Source organism: Triturus cristatus, chromosome 8 (assembly GCF_964204655.1).
Source record: "Triturus cristatus chromosome 8, aTriCri1.1, whole genome shotgun sequence".
NCBI classification, from domain to species: Eukaryota; Metazoa; Chordata; class Amphibia; order Caudata; family Salamandridae; genus Triturus; species Triturus cristatus.
Genome location: NC_140591.1, coordinates 436,665,318 through 436,679,027, shown reverse-complemented (window position 1 = coordinate 436,679,027; position 13,710 = coordinate 436,665,318). Strand labels below are relative to the sequence as shown.

The following is a 13,710-nucleotide window of genomic DNA, read 5'->3' as shown; positions in this document are numbered from 1 at the left end:
CCTTGTGTACTCCTGTTCACTTGCAATCTGACCCAGGACTCTGGTGCTGACAGGCAATTTGCATCAGAAAAGTGAAGTGATTGTAGCAGACTCCTTCTTGCCTTTGTCTCTGGGCATTGATGATGCTGATGACCAGCGATGACTTTTGTAGGTAATAGTTACAGGTTGTTGCAATAGGCAACACAATTTCAAACACAATAATACATTGAGCTCAATGGGAACTTTAAGTTATAAGCAATTAATTACTTTCAGGATTACTTTTCTAACTCCAGGACTGGATCCTAGATTCAGTCCTGGGACAGTTCTTGAAAACAAGTGAGTAAATTCGGTTAAGTTACTGTTGTGATTTTTAAGCAATATTTAACTATTTTAAAAATTGACACTTAGAAACTTTTTCTGCTCAAATTACCAATGTTATCCTATGGAAGGAAATTCACTTAGCAGGTAAGTGGGGGTTATGGTTACTTTTTCTAGGTCAGTGTTGGATCCTGGATTCAGCACTAGTGTACCACCTGTAAGCGTTTGAGAAACTGCGTTTAAGTTATACAGGCGATTTTTAAGGAATATTTATAAGTTTGTAAAATCGACAGAGAAGAAATTTCATAGAAAAACAGTCAATGGTTCCCCTATGGAAGAAAATTCAAGTTACGGGTAAAGTATGTTCTCGTTACTTTTGTAATCCAGGGCTGGGATCCTAGGCTCAGTACTGGGACCTCTGCCTAAAACAGGTAAGTAATTACGTTTTCACAGTTGGTACGATTTTTAAAGAATATTTGTAGTTTACAAAAATCGACACTTTGAAGACATTCCACAGAAAAACAGTCAATGATTTCCTATGGAAGAAAATTGGGTTAGTGGGAAGTACGGTTGTGAGTACTTTTCAGGGCCAGTGCTGGGATCTCTCCTAATAGCAGGTGAGTATTTCCGTTTTCGTTACTCGGTTGATTTTAGGTGAATATTTGAAGTTTTAGAAACTCCACACTTAGAAGAAATTTCAGAAGAAACCAGTCAATGTTATCCTATGGAAGAAAAGTGAGTTATCGGCTTTTGGGTAAGTACTCGACTGGCAGAGTTAAGGTTCTGGGCACAGACTCGGGGGTCTCCCAGGGTCAGGTTGGTACAGTTGTTACACCCTCAGCGGCACTGGGGCGGCCGGGTGCAGAGTGAGTTAGGCCCAATGTTATCCTATGGGAGGCAGGGGGGCCTTGGTTGGTGGCTGATGACTAGCAGGCCACGCGGCTGTGGGAGCTGGGCTCCTGGTCACTTGCTCAGGGCAAATGGGGAAGTAGGTAGGAGTAGAGGTTGCACTGCCAGGGCCACTCGGGCGGCTGGGTGCAGGGTGCTTTTGAGCCTTCGGGCGCTCAATGGATTTCAATGGGAAAGCTCAAGGACGAACAAAGGCTGCAAGCTCGGGGACTAAGATTCTTCGGGTGCCACCACCACTTCGAGAGGTAAGTTGGGTAGTTGGAGGATAGGTAGGTACCACGGAGTCGGGCACAGGGGGCTGCAGGGGGCCGGGTGCAGGGGTGCCTTTTGATGTTGGGAAATCTTACCAGCTGTTGATCATGGTTGGGGGGGGGGGGTCCCTGGTTCTGAGGCTGCAGGCATCGTTAGGAGCGTCGAGGTGGGTCCTTGGGTGCCGGATCCGGGGTCACAGTCGCCAGGGGGACGTCCTCGGGGTCTTTGTCCACTCCGGCACAGGCCAGGCTTGACGGGTGCAGAGTGGTTCGCGGTTCCGGGCTGATGCCAGTGGTTAGAAACTTGCTTTGAGCAGAGCCACTGCTCATGGGAGTCCCAGATGCTCAGTCACAAGGTAGCCAGGTCCTCCGGGGTTTGTGAGGTTGCTGACCACAGGAGGTGCTGGGATTTAGCAGGAGCAGGTTTGAGGGTCGTCAGGCTGGTAGGGCTGGGGCTAAAGCAGTTGCGGTCTTCCTCTTCTTTCTTCTTGTTCTTCTTTGCTTTTACGGAATCTGGAATCTGAGGAGGGAAGGTTCAGGGTGCTCTTAAATACTAGATTTAGGAGCGTTACAGGTAGGTAAGGGCAGGGACCAATGGGTCCCTGCCCTGGGGTGGGTACACCCCCTATCCTGCCACTCTCCTGTGGGAGGGGGGCAGTAGCCTAGTCATGATTGGGTAGGGCTTCCAATCTTGAAGATGACGAGAGCCCGGAGATGTGCTTCACCTCGCCTCCCCCGCCTGAGGGGTGGTGGTTGGCAGAGGCTGGCACATCCCCTGTCCTTACTTGGGGTTTCCGGCCAGTCTTCCTGCCAGAGTGGGGGTCAGAACCGGTGGGGGCCAGTTGCTGGGTACAGCAAATGGCCTGGAGAAGCTCACAAAGGTGGCATGCCTTTGAAGCTTCCCCCTGCCCATCCAGGGGGAGGAGACCTAGCACCTCGCCCAGGATGTGCATCGTTGCAGGCCCAGGAGAGCGGGGGCTCTCAACCCAGGGGTCCAGCAACATGTCTGCTGTGTGGCAGCCTAGGCAGCCTCTCAGACAAGACGTGGATTGTAGGTTAGGTTTCAGGGGGCATCTCTAAGATGCCCTCTGTAGTGCTTTGTACATTAAATCCCACACTGGCATCAGTGCGGGTTTAATGTGCTAAGAAGTTTGATACCAAACTTCTCAGTCTTCAGTGTTCCCATTATGGTGCTGTGGGGTTCGTGTTTGACGAGCTCCCAGCACCATATACTTTTAAATGGCAGCACTGCACTTACAGTGCCCAGGAATGGACCTGGGTGCTGTAGGGGCACAGGGCTCATGCTCCTGTGCCCACACCATTGGCATAGGGCACCCAGCTAGAGGGGTGGCTGATGTATGCCAGGGCAGTGTAGGTTGTGGGCATGACACACAGGGATGTGTGCCATGTCGTCTCTGTGTTTTGTCTTGTACCCAGATACTCTGCCTGCAAGGGCAGTGTGTTTGTGTTAGGGTACAGGGCCTCTAAGGGTGGCACAATAAGTGCTGCAGCCCTTAGAGGCCTTCCCTGGTCACAAGGACCTGGGTACCTAGGGTACCATTTACCAGGGGCTGACATGTGGCCAGGGTTTGCCAATTTAGGTTTTAGGGAAGGAACATAGGCCCTGGGCACCTGATTGGCAGGAGCCCAGAGCACACTTAGTCAAAGTACAGTCAGCAATTCAGCAAAAAATGGGGGCATACCATGCAAGAAAGATGGCACTTTCTCACATCCCTGACCAGGTGGAATTAATCTATAGGATCGTACTATGAAATTCTATAGACATCGCTGTACCTCACAATCTGACCCTGCAATCCTTGGCTGCATAATAAGGTGATTTTGGTGAAACATCCTGTAGCTTCTTTGACAAATCCATGTCATCAGCTCCTGTTCTAGCAACACAAACAGTTGCTAAATCCTCTCCACTGGTTTCATCTTTGGCTCTGTAGTTGCTGGACAAGGCTTTTTTCACCTTCCTCCATAAGCCTTTGGTTCTTGTCCTGTACAAAAGTCCACACAAGATTCCTCGGATCCTTCATCTATAATGCAAAACCTTTACTATTAGAACGCACAATGAAAGAAAATGCATTGGGCTGTGCACTGAGCTTGCATTACTAACAGTAGGTCCAGTTTAAAAATGTTTACATGTTAGCAAACGTTAACTATTTGTAATGATGCCAGAATGCTCCCTGGTTATATGCAAAGACATTTAGATGCATAAAATCAAGATTTGTTGTTTGCATTCAAAATAAAACGTAAACTGAACACATTTGCACCTTGAAAAATGTTTTAAGTATGATGCAACTCTAAATACCATTTCTCTGAGGGTTTGGTTGGAAAAACATACCAGTATTGACCCAATGATTAGTGATGGAAAATGTAGATTTTCATAAGCCTTGATGGACAGAAAATCTGGGTTTTATTAAAGACATGGAGGCTAATATTATGCAATCCTCTTTATTGCGCCACCCACAGCAGCATCATCAAAGAACATAGAACAACAAAGATCTTAGAACACTAACAAAGAGCCGGAACCTCCATGACTCTTCCTTCTTTTGCGCTGCATAAATAGACTCAAATCAATATAATGCATTAAAAAGTCCATGAAACATATAATCTCAATTCGGATTAGATCCTTCTTCCTGAATCATTGTTGTTTACGACCTGAAAAATACAAATAAACATTACCAATAAGGGTAGGAAGAGGAGGGATAATATTAGCCTCTGTGTCTTTAATAAAATCCAGATTTTCTGTCCATCAAGGCTTATGAAAATCTACATTTTATGGCAAGACCGGAGGCTAATATTATGGAAGTTCAAAGCCTCTCTAACAACAAAGAACTTGCATTTAATACCGGTTTAAAATAAAATTTCCTGAAAAGTCATTTGACCAATCAGCACATCTCAGAATATCATTTAACGTACCCCCTAGCATAAATGCTTTAGATGCAGAAGCAGAATGTGCCCCGAATCTACTCACATCCACACCAGCATTCCTCATCACTTCTTTCACCGATCTTGCTAAAGTAGGGCTTGAAACTGCTTTGTGAGGTTTCCTATAAGAAATCAACAACTGCTTTTCATTTGCATGATGAACACCTGAAGTTCTCATTTCATATTCCTTCAAACACCGAACAACACACCGACGCTCATGATCATCAAAATAAGGATAAAAAATGCTATCTGAATTTGTCTTAGTTCTTCTCCACAAATAAAAATAAACACCCTCTGGATTAAAAATCCTTGCTCCTACATCTAACGCTTTAACATCCGAAACTCTCCTGTACGACATTAAATATAAAAACATAGTCAATTTTCCACTTAAAACCCTTAAATCCAGACCACTGTTACGCCCTAAACTTTCTAAATACTCAAGAACTTTGGAAACATCCCACACAGATGAATATCTCTCCACTGGGGGTTTTGCAACCCTCACACTCCTCATCAATATTTTACCCAAAACACTTTGACCAACTGAAACTCCATTAACCATATTATGTCCAGCAGCAATAGCTGACCTATGCAAATTGATAGTCCTATACGCCAAACCTGAGGCAAACAAAGATGCCAAGTAATTCACCACCAAAATTACATCCACTGAAACGGGATCGTAATCCCTCTCCAAACACCAGCGAAACCATTTCTGCCAGGCCAGTCTATACATCTTCCGTGTTCCCGGAGCCCATGATTCTCTAATAAGATCTGAAGCCTCATTCGAAAGTCCAGGCACTTCCCAGACTCTCCTGAAATTCTCCATGCCATCAGTCTCAGCTGACCCGTCATTACCAACTCGTGAAACTCCCCTGACGCATCTCTCAAAATCCCTGGAAAAATTGGAAGTAATATTGGATAATCTATCGACATCTCCAGAAGGATGGGATACCAAACTTGAGACTTCCAAAAAGGAGTTATCAAAACCACCGTCTCCTTCCACTTGCTAACCATCAAGGTTACCCTGGTTATCATCACAAATGGTGAGAAAGCATAACCTCGAAGATTCCTCCAATCCTGCCTGAAAGCATCTATCCCAGCCGATTCCGGATCCGCCCGCCAACTGAAAAACTTCTCCAACTGAGTGTTCTATCTGTTCGCAAACAGATCCACATAACATGGGCCCCATAACGCCATTATCCTCCAAAATACACACCTGTCGATCATCCAATCGCTCGAATCAGTCTGATTCCTCGAGTACCAATCTGCTTGAACGTTCTTCTGGCCAGGAAATCTGAAAGAAACACGTTAGTTAGATTCCTCACCTTAGAATATCCCCAGGCGTCAGACTGGATTCGGAAGATTTTTCGTCAGCAATACCCCTTGCGCGTCGCTAGGCGTCGTCTGCGGCTCCACGTTCGGCGTCGTGCGCCGGAATGACGTCGTCGGAGTACTTAGACGCTGCCCTCGCGCGCTGACATCAGTTCTTCTTTTTTCCGCACCAGCTATGGGATGCTGGGACCGCAGATTGGAACCACCAGACCTCAACCACTAAAGATAATGGCCCCCACCAATAAGCTTATCCTGGCGTCTGATCTAAAGTGTATCCCTCAATGTCAAGCTCATCATATTTTCACCTGATGTTTTTCCAGTGTGTGATTTGCTGGCTTATTCTGGTTCTTCTGTCCAGTTCTTCATTTGAGTAGTGTCCTGTTGCATTATCTTTAAAGTATGCTGTGTTACCAGTACTGTCTTTATTCCATGATTCCTTAGACCATTATGTTATTTTCATTATCTGGTGATTTTTCTGTTTTATTTATATTTCTGTGGAGCTTCATTCAGGTTTGTGTTGTATATTTTAGTGTCGATATGCCTGACATGAATGATAAGCATGTGTCCCAAAACCCGTGTTTTTTTTAATTGATCACTAGCAATGACTTTTCCATTCTTTTATTGAGGCCTCTCAGATTGAAGGTATCAAAATTTATCCAGCCTATTTTGCACTTACGAAATTCATGAGTTCTTCATTTTAATACTTTCTAAAATGTTAGTTGGCTTGCTTTGTACCTCTATGAAACGCACAGCGGCTGTTTATTTCTTTTGTGTAATAACATGTATTAGCCAACGTGGGTGTTTTAGTGCGTATATTCACTTGTTGGTCTTAAATGTCTCCTGGTATTTCAATTTGAGTTTTCTGTAGGTGTTAGAATATCTGTATTTTCGACAAGGAAATGTTTCCTTTGTTCCAGTGGTGCATTATATGCATTCAATTTTCAGTTCGCTTTTTCGTTTATGTTGCCACTTCTCTGGTGCACAACTATTGGAATCTCATTAAATATACTTTTCAAGTTTGTGCTAGTGGATAGAAGCGATTAAGATGTAGGTTGTTTTGACCTTTCTCAGTAGGTTTGTGATTATCTTCCCCCAATACTATTACTAGTACATCCAATAATTGAATGTCTGCTCTCTGTGTATTAGGCTTAAATGTAATGCTGTCACTTGTTCAGTGCATTTGTGTTTTCTAAATGTTGCACACTAATTGTAATGGACAAAACAAATAAAGGATCAGTGTTCCGATTGTGACTTTGCAGATACCCATGCATGTTTTTTTTAGAACTAGACTGCACATGAAGGAATGTTCCATTTTGTTCATGGCTGGCTAATGTAGCCATTAGGAGGCAGTACTGTATGCAACACTGCAGTGATAACCACCATTGAGAGGGGGGTCCCATTTAATTCCTTGTATTTTTCTGAAGGATTCTGAAATCTTTATTTTTATTAAGAATTACGTACTTGTATTTGTTATTGCTTGTGGCTCCTAGAAAGCCTAAGGCGTGTCCAGAATAGAACACTCATTTAAGATGCAACTCTCCAGAGTGACATACTTAATCATTTTGTTGATTCCATACCAAGTGCTTCCTTTTTAACTGCCCTAGAATTCAAGTATTGATAATAAATGGTATAAGAACCCATTTTCAGTTGCATTTAAAATAGGGTAAATATACTGCTTCATCTTAGTTTGCATTTGAATTGAGCTGTAGTAATAATTATATTCACTGGCTACTTTCAACAGATCAAAGAACAACTTCGCCAGTTCGGCATCAAGGAAGAAATGATGACCTTGAGCGTGATGAACGGCGTGAGGAGCGGAGAGTAGACAGACCTGATGACAGGCGAGATGAGAGAACAAGAGAACGAGAAAGAGAGAAAGAACGTGAGAGAGAAAGGGAAAAAGAGCGTGAATCTGAGCGGGAGAGGGCCCGTGAACGAGACCGAGAAAGGGATAAAGAAAGAGACCGTGAAAGAGACCGTGAAAGGGAGAGAGAGCGGGAAAGGGAACGAGAAAGGGAGGAGCGTGAAAGAGAGAAGGAACGGGAAAAGGAGCGTGAGCGAGAGAAGGAGCGGGAGAAAGAACGCGAAAGAGAGAGAGAGCGAGAGCGTGAAAAAGAGCGTGAAAAAGAGCGGGAGCGGGAGAAGGAGCGGGAGAAGGAGCGGGAGAAGGAGCGGGAGAAGGAGCGGGAGAAGGAGCGGGAGAAGGAGCGGGAAAAGGAGCGGGAAAAGGAGCGCGAAAGAGAGCGTGAGCGGGAAAGAGAAAAAGAGCGAGAGAGAGAGAAGGAGCGAGAAAAGGTAAGAGAAAGGGAAAAGGAAAGAGAACGTCAAAGAGAATGGGATGAGAGAGAAAAGACTAAAGAAGATCGCAGAGAGAAGAGGGAGGATATACGTGAAGAAAGAAATCCTAAAGATATCCACGATGAGCGTAAATCCAAGTAAGAGAAATATTTATTTCTGCTGAATGTATAATATGAATGTCACTTACTTAAAGGCTTTTCATGATGTTAGAGAGTTTGTCAAAATGCTAGATCAGTCTAGAGTAGGATGAAGGTCTCTTTCCTTTTCTCCTTTTTTTTTTTTAGAGAAATTGTTTGGTGTTCATACATTTTCTAAAATGTTCCTTTAGGTAGCTTATGTCTACTTTGGCGAGATCCTTAGTGTTTGGCAGGTGGTTACGTTTTATCAACTTAGTTGAGCAGCAGTTAGAATAGTAACAATCAGTAAGGATTACTGTAACAGTATTTACACCAAGGCTTCCGTCAACAGGACTGGTACAAGCCAAATAATGCAGAATCATTTAACTTGTCTGGCCACCTGTTTGAATGCTTTCTGCATCACCTGTTTGAGTTCAAACCCCAGATGTTCAGTTTCCATTAAAAATAAAAAGAATCTCTAACCAAGTGACAAAGGTCTCACCCAAGAATAGTTTATTTTGAATATCAGTGTGCCAAAATGTCTCATTAGTTCAGGCGACTGGCCTATCTGGGAAAGAGAAGGTTTCTAGTAACTGGAATTATTTGCTACACAGTTTAGGGATTAGTTAAAGACCCAGCTGATCTCAGTTTATGAATTTGGCAATATGAAAAATTAAGTTAGTACACATTATAACATCCTCTGTGAGATAACAAACATCAGAGGACTTAATCTCTAAAACAGTTTGTTCTTGTAAATGTTTTCTGGTGGTGTGGGTCACACTGCAAAAACAGTTTGCAGAGGCAGTTATTTGGCCTCAAGGCTTCAGTAGTCCCAACTGAGAACAGCACTTGCAGGAGTTAGAGGCCCACTATTCAGAGGAGTTGTTGTGTGAAGACCAACATGGAGGCTGATGTGCTATGTGAACAAAGGACAACCTGAAGAACATTGCCATCTGGTATATCCCTCTCATGGTGTCCCAAATTCTCTTTCCATTCATTCCGTTACAGTGAATACATAACAAAGACATGCCAGCTATGGATGTTCCACACAGTGTAGGCAATAGACTCCAGGTATGGGGTAATGGATATTTACGAGACAGTATTCACAGTCCATATTTTCACTGGGGTGCTGATAAAAACAGTCTGTGTTCCAGGACTATAAATCCACTTTCTGATGGATATTTCTCACTGTGGATTCTTCACCTTTAGAATATCCCCAGGTGCCAGACTGGACCTGGATGATTTTTCAGCATAGCTTCTGTGCACTGGTTAGTAGTGTTGTGGAGCTCCACATCAACGCTGCCCAGCCCCGAAAGTGACTACTGGAGCCACATATAATCTCTGATGTCAGTTCTTTTCTTTCCATGCCTTGAGCATAGATCTGGAACTGGCTCCTACTTTGTCAGTGAACAAGCTGACCGATTTCCAAATTTCTTACTAGTGTGCAAGGAAGCATTTCCCCTCCAAAAAGTTCAGGTTTTAAGCCTTGTAGGGGCTGTCACAAACAAATGTCTGTAGTAGATTCCCACAACATGTCTCTGGTACCTCAGTAAATCACATAAGGCCTGTTCCCAGGTCACCATCATGATCCAAGTCTTCTGGTAAGTCTAAGTCAAAGAAAAAGCACAAGACATCCAAAATTTGATCATCCCAGATTTTCACTCTGAGAAGTTGTGAGGACTTCAAGGTGTCCCCAGTCTTGCTTCAGGCCCCCTATTGGGAAGCAGTTTCAGCAGCTGGTCCTCATGTCTCCCCCCCCCCCCCCCCCCCCAAAGATCCGGGTTACTGGCAACGCCACTACAAATTGAGATGTTCAGTGAGGCCATGCTCTGCATTTTTGGCACATTACTTTCTCCCTGTTGAGCGTCTTCTTGATACTTGTATCCAAAGACTTCTCCATTCAGTTACTGCCAGGGGTTCCACCCTCTGCACCGTCTGTCTCTTTAACCTTCTTTGAGTTCAAGTCTGGCTTCGGAGCAGACTCTTAAGTCTAGCAACACAACCTTGCCATTTCCTGCTACATTGACTTGAGAGGATATCAATAAAGTTGTCCTGTCTGACTTCAAATTAATTCTGTCTCAGCCTTGGCCAAAGCGATATTTCGGCCTGGTTTTAAAATATCTGTCCCAGTACAGTCTGACTCAAAAGCTTACCCTTGTCAAGGAGAGGTTCCCCTGTGCTCCACCACTTTTTTCGGATCGAATTTTGACCAGAACCAACCACCTTTTGAAGAAGATCAGGATATTGGGGTGTGGGGGGGGGGGGGGGGGGTGTTTGTCCTTCAGTATGATTATTGTATTGACTTAAAGGAGTCCAGTGGGCTGGTCGCTGTCCCTCATTTGGTGCTAGTCACGCCCTGGCCTTTTCACTGAGAAATCTGCCTCATTGACCATGGTAATAACACAGACCGTTTTGGTTATCCAGTTACCTTCCTTTGAGGTAAAAAACAATGTTCTTTGAGGTGCTACAGCCTGGACTATCCTCCACTAAATCATTACTACCCTTCAACAAGAACCTGACCCTCACCCTCATGGGCACTTGGAATAATTCCTGCCCTTGCCCACCAGTAAATAGACAAGTGACATACCGCCACAGATCTGCTCTGGGTGCTCCTGCTTTTCTGTCACTGTCTGGTAGTACAGGCCTCCAACAGGGTTAACCCAAACTCTTTCCTGACTGATCCCCCAAAAAGAGTCTGACATTTGGAAAGAGGGTGTTTTCTTCTGTTAGCCTCACACTTTGTTCCGTCATAGCCAGTGGTATGCTAGGCAGGTATTTCTATACCTTATGGGATTCAGTTGCTGAAATCCTACCCGCTATCCTGGAAGAATTCTATGCTAATTTGGTGCAGACCATTCAAGGTGGCCAGAATGCAGCCAACTATATCATCCAGTCATACCTGGACACAACTGACTACCTGGGCAAAGTGATTGGTACAAACATGGTGCTCCAGTGCCATGCTTGGTGGAGTTCCACAGGCTTTTTGGGCGGTGTTCAGGCATCACTAAAGGGTATGCTTTTTGACTGGTCTCGCCTCTTTGTCGAGCAGGTCGACTCTGCACTCGAGCGCTTTTAAAGAAATTAAGCTACTGTGTGCTTCCTTTGTTTTTCCACACATGTAAGAAAGTGTCCTCTTTTTGCATGGTTGCCCCCACCTTTTGCCAAACTGCTGATGTACTTTGACTGAGCGTACCCTGGGTTCCTGCCAAACAGGTACTCCGGGCCTATGGTCTTTCCCTAAAAACTGCATTAAGACAAAACTCAATTGGCATTCTTTGACCACATGTCAGTCCCTTGTAAATGGTACCATAGATACAAGGGCACTGTGGCCAGGGAAGGCCTCAAAGGGCTGCAGCACTTGTGCCATCCTTAGAGGCCCTGTACCTTCACGCACATACGGTCATTGCAGGCTCCTTGTTTTTGTGCCAAACAAAGTTAAGAGTCGACATGGCACACATCCCTGTGTGCCATGCCTACAACCCACCGCCCTGGCATAGGTCAGCCACCCCTCTAGCTGGGTGCACTATACCGGCGCTTGGGGTACAAGTGCAAGAGCCCTGTACCCCTACAGTGTCTAAATCAATTCTTAGACATTGTAAGTGCAGTACTTCCACTAAGAGTATATGGTGCTGGAAGTTTGTCATTACAGACTTCACAACACCATAATGGCTGTACTGAAAACTGTGACGTTTGGTATCAAAACTCTCAGCACATTAAACCCACACTGATTCTAGTGTGGGATTTAATGAAAAGTTCACTCAGAGAGCATCTTAGAGATGGCCCCTGAAAAACGACCTGGCTAGTGTCCTGGCTGAGTGGCTGCTCGCCAGCTGCCACCCCCAGACATGTTTCTGGACCCCTGGGTCCAGAGCCTGCTGCTTCGAGGGCCTGAAACAATGCACATCCAGGGATGAGGTGCCAAGCCTCCTCCCCAGGATGGGCAGGATCCACGAAGGGGAAGCTTCAAAGGCTTGCCGCCTTTGTGAGCTTCACCAAGCCACTTGCTACTTTCAACTGGACCCCACTGGTTCTGACCCCCACTTTGGGCAGGAGAACCAGTGGGAAAAACAAGTGAGGAATAGAGGTGTGCCCACCTCTGCCAAACCCAACCCTCAGGTGGTGGAGGCGAGGTGAAGCACATCTGTTACCGCCATCTTGTGGGGGACCCAGCCAACCAGGGAAAGGCTTATGCCCCCCTCCCACAGAGGGTGGCATAATAGGGGGTGTACCCACTCCAAGGAAGGGATCCATTGGTCTCAACCTTATACCTACCTGTAACGTCCCTAAATCAAGTATTTAGGGGCACCCTGAACCTTGCTTCCTCAGACAAGAGCCTATAAGAAGAAAAGGACCGAACAGCCGTGCTGAAGCTAACCAGAGGAGGACGCCCACTGACTTGGCCCCAGTCCTACTGGCTTGTCCCCACCTCGAACCTGCTCCAGCAAGATCCTGCGTGTCCTGCAGCCAGCAACCTTAAGAAACCCAACGGACCTGCCTGCCTTCAATCCCAAAGACTCTTTCTCCCGTGAACACCGGATTTGTTCAAACAACAGACTCCAGCTCCGCAAGGATCCGCGAGTTTGCACCACTCTGCACCAGACACCCACGGACCGAGAGGACGTCTCCGATGGGGTTTGCTGTCCCGAGATCCGGCGACCCCTGACCTGCCTCAAGCCTCCAGCTGATGCCTACAGCCTCAAACCGGAAGGTGCCCCCAGCTGCGACCAGGAGCTGGTAAGAAGATTCAACCCTAAAAGGCACCCCTACACCCAACGCCCCACAGCCTTGGGTGGCCCAACCGACGGTGCCTAACCAACCCCAAGATCCCAACTTACCTCTCCAAGTGGTGGTCGCACCCAGAAGACCTTCGTCCGCGAGCCTGCAGTGCTTTTGCAAACCGGAGACAACATTGAAAGCTACAGGGCACCCAACGCCAAACAGCACTCTGCACCCAGCCGCACCAGTGCTGCTCAGAGTGCACCTTTTGTGCTGGCTTGAGCCCTCATTTGCCCTGAGCTTAAGTCCAGGAGCTTTGCACCCACAACCCAGTGGCCTGCTCATCAGCAGCTACCAACCGGAGCCCCTCTATCCCCCTTTGGATAACATTGGGCCTCAGCACTCTGCACCCGGCTGCCCTAGTGCCGCTGAGGGTGTAACAAGAGGGCATCCTTGACCATGGGGGACCCCTGAGTCCAACTCCAGAATACCAACTCCCACAACCAAATACTTACCTTTGAACCGATAACCCTATTTTCCTCCATATGATAACAATGACTGTTTTTCTGGGAAAAGTTTTTGTGTGGTGTTGGAAAATCTAAGAAATCCTTTAAAACTGTAGCTAAACAACAAAAAAACTTTTACTTACCTGTTTACAGCAAATGTCCCAGTGCAGGATCCAGGTATACTGCACTGTGTAAGAAAAGCAATCTGTAAAGTAATCTACTTGACATTCTACAAAAAAGCCAATACAAAGTATATGTACAGTATATCAAAAGCATTGTGTTACTAGTATCTACTGTTATCAAATCAAAGTGCATTTCAAACTGTTTACAAACTGCATTACTACTGTAAAGTAT

The 13,710-nt window shown here is 45.6% G+C and overlaps 1 protein-coding gene across 1 annotated transcript in view; it reads left to right on the top strand.

The window, feature by feature from the left end:
* ZC3H13 (zinc finger CCCH-type containing 13) overlaps positions 1–13,710 on the top strand; it is a 362,285-nt gene that overhangs the window by 182,838 nt on the left and 165,737 nt on the right. The window contains 1 exon segment of the mRNA XM_085621836.1: positions 7,462–8,155. Coding sequence (XP_085477962.1) covers positions 7,462–8,155 — 694 coding nt within the window.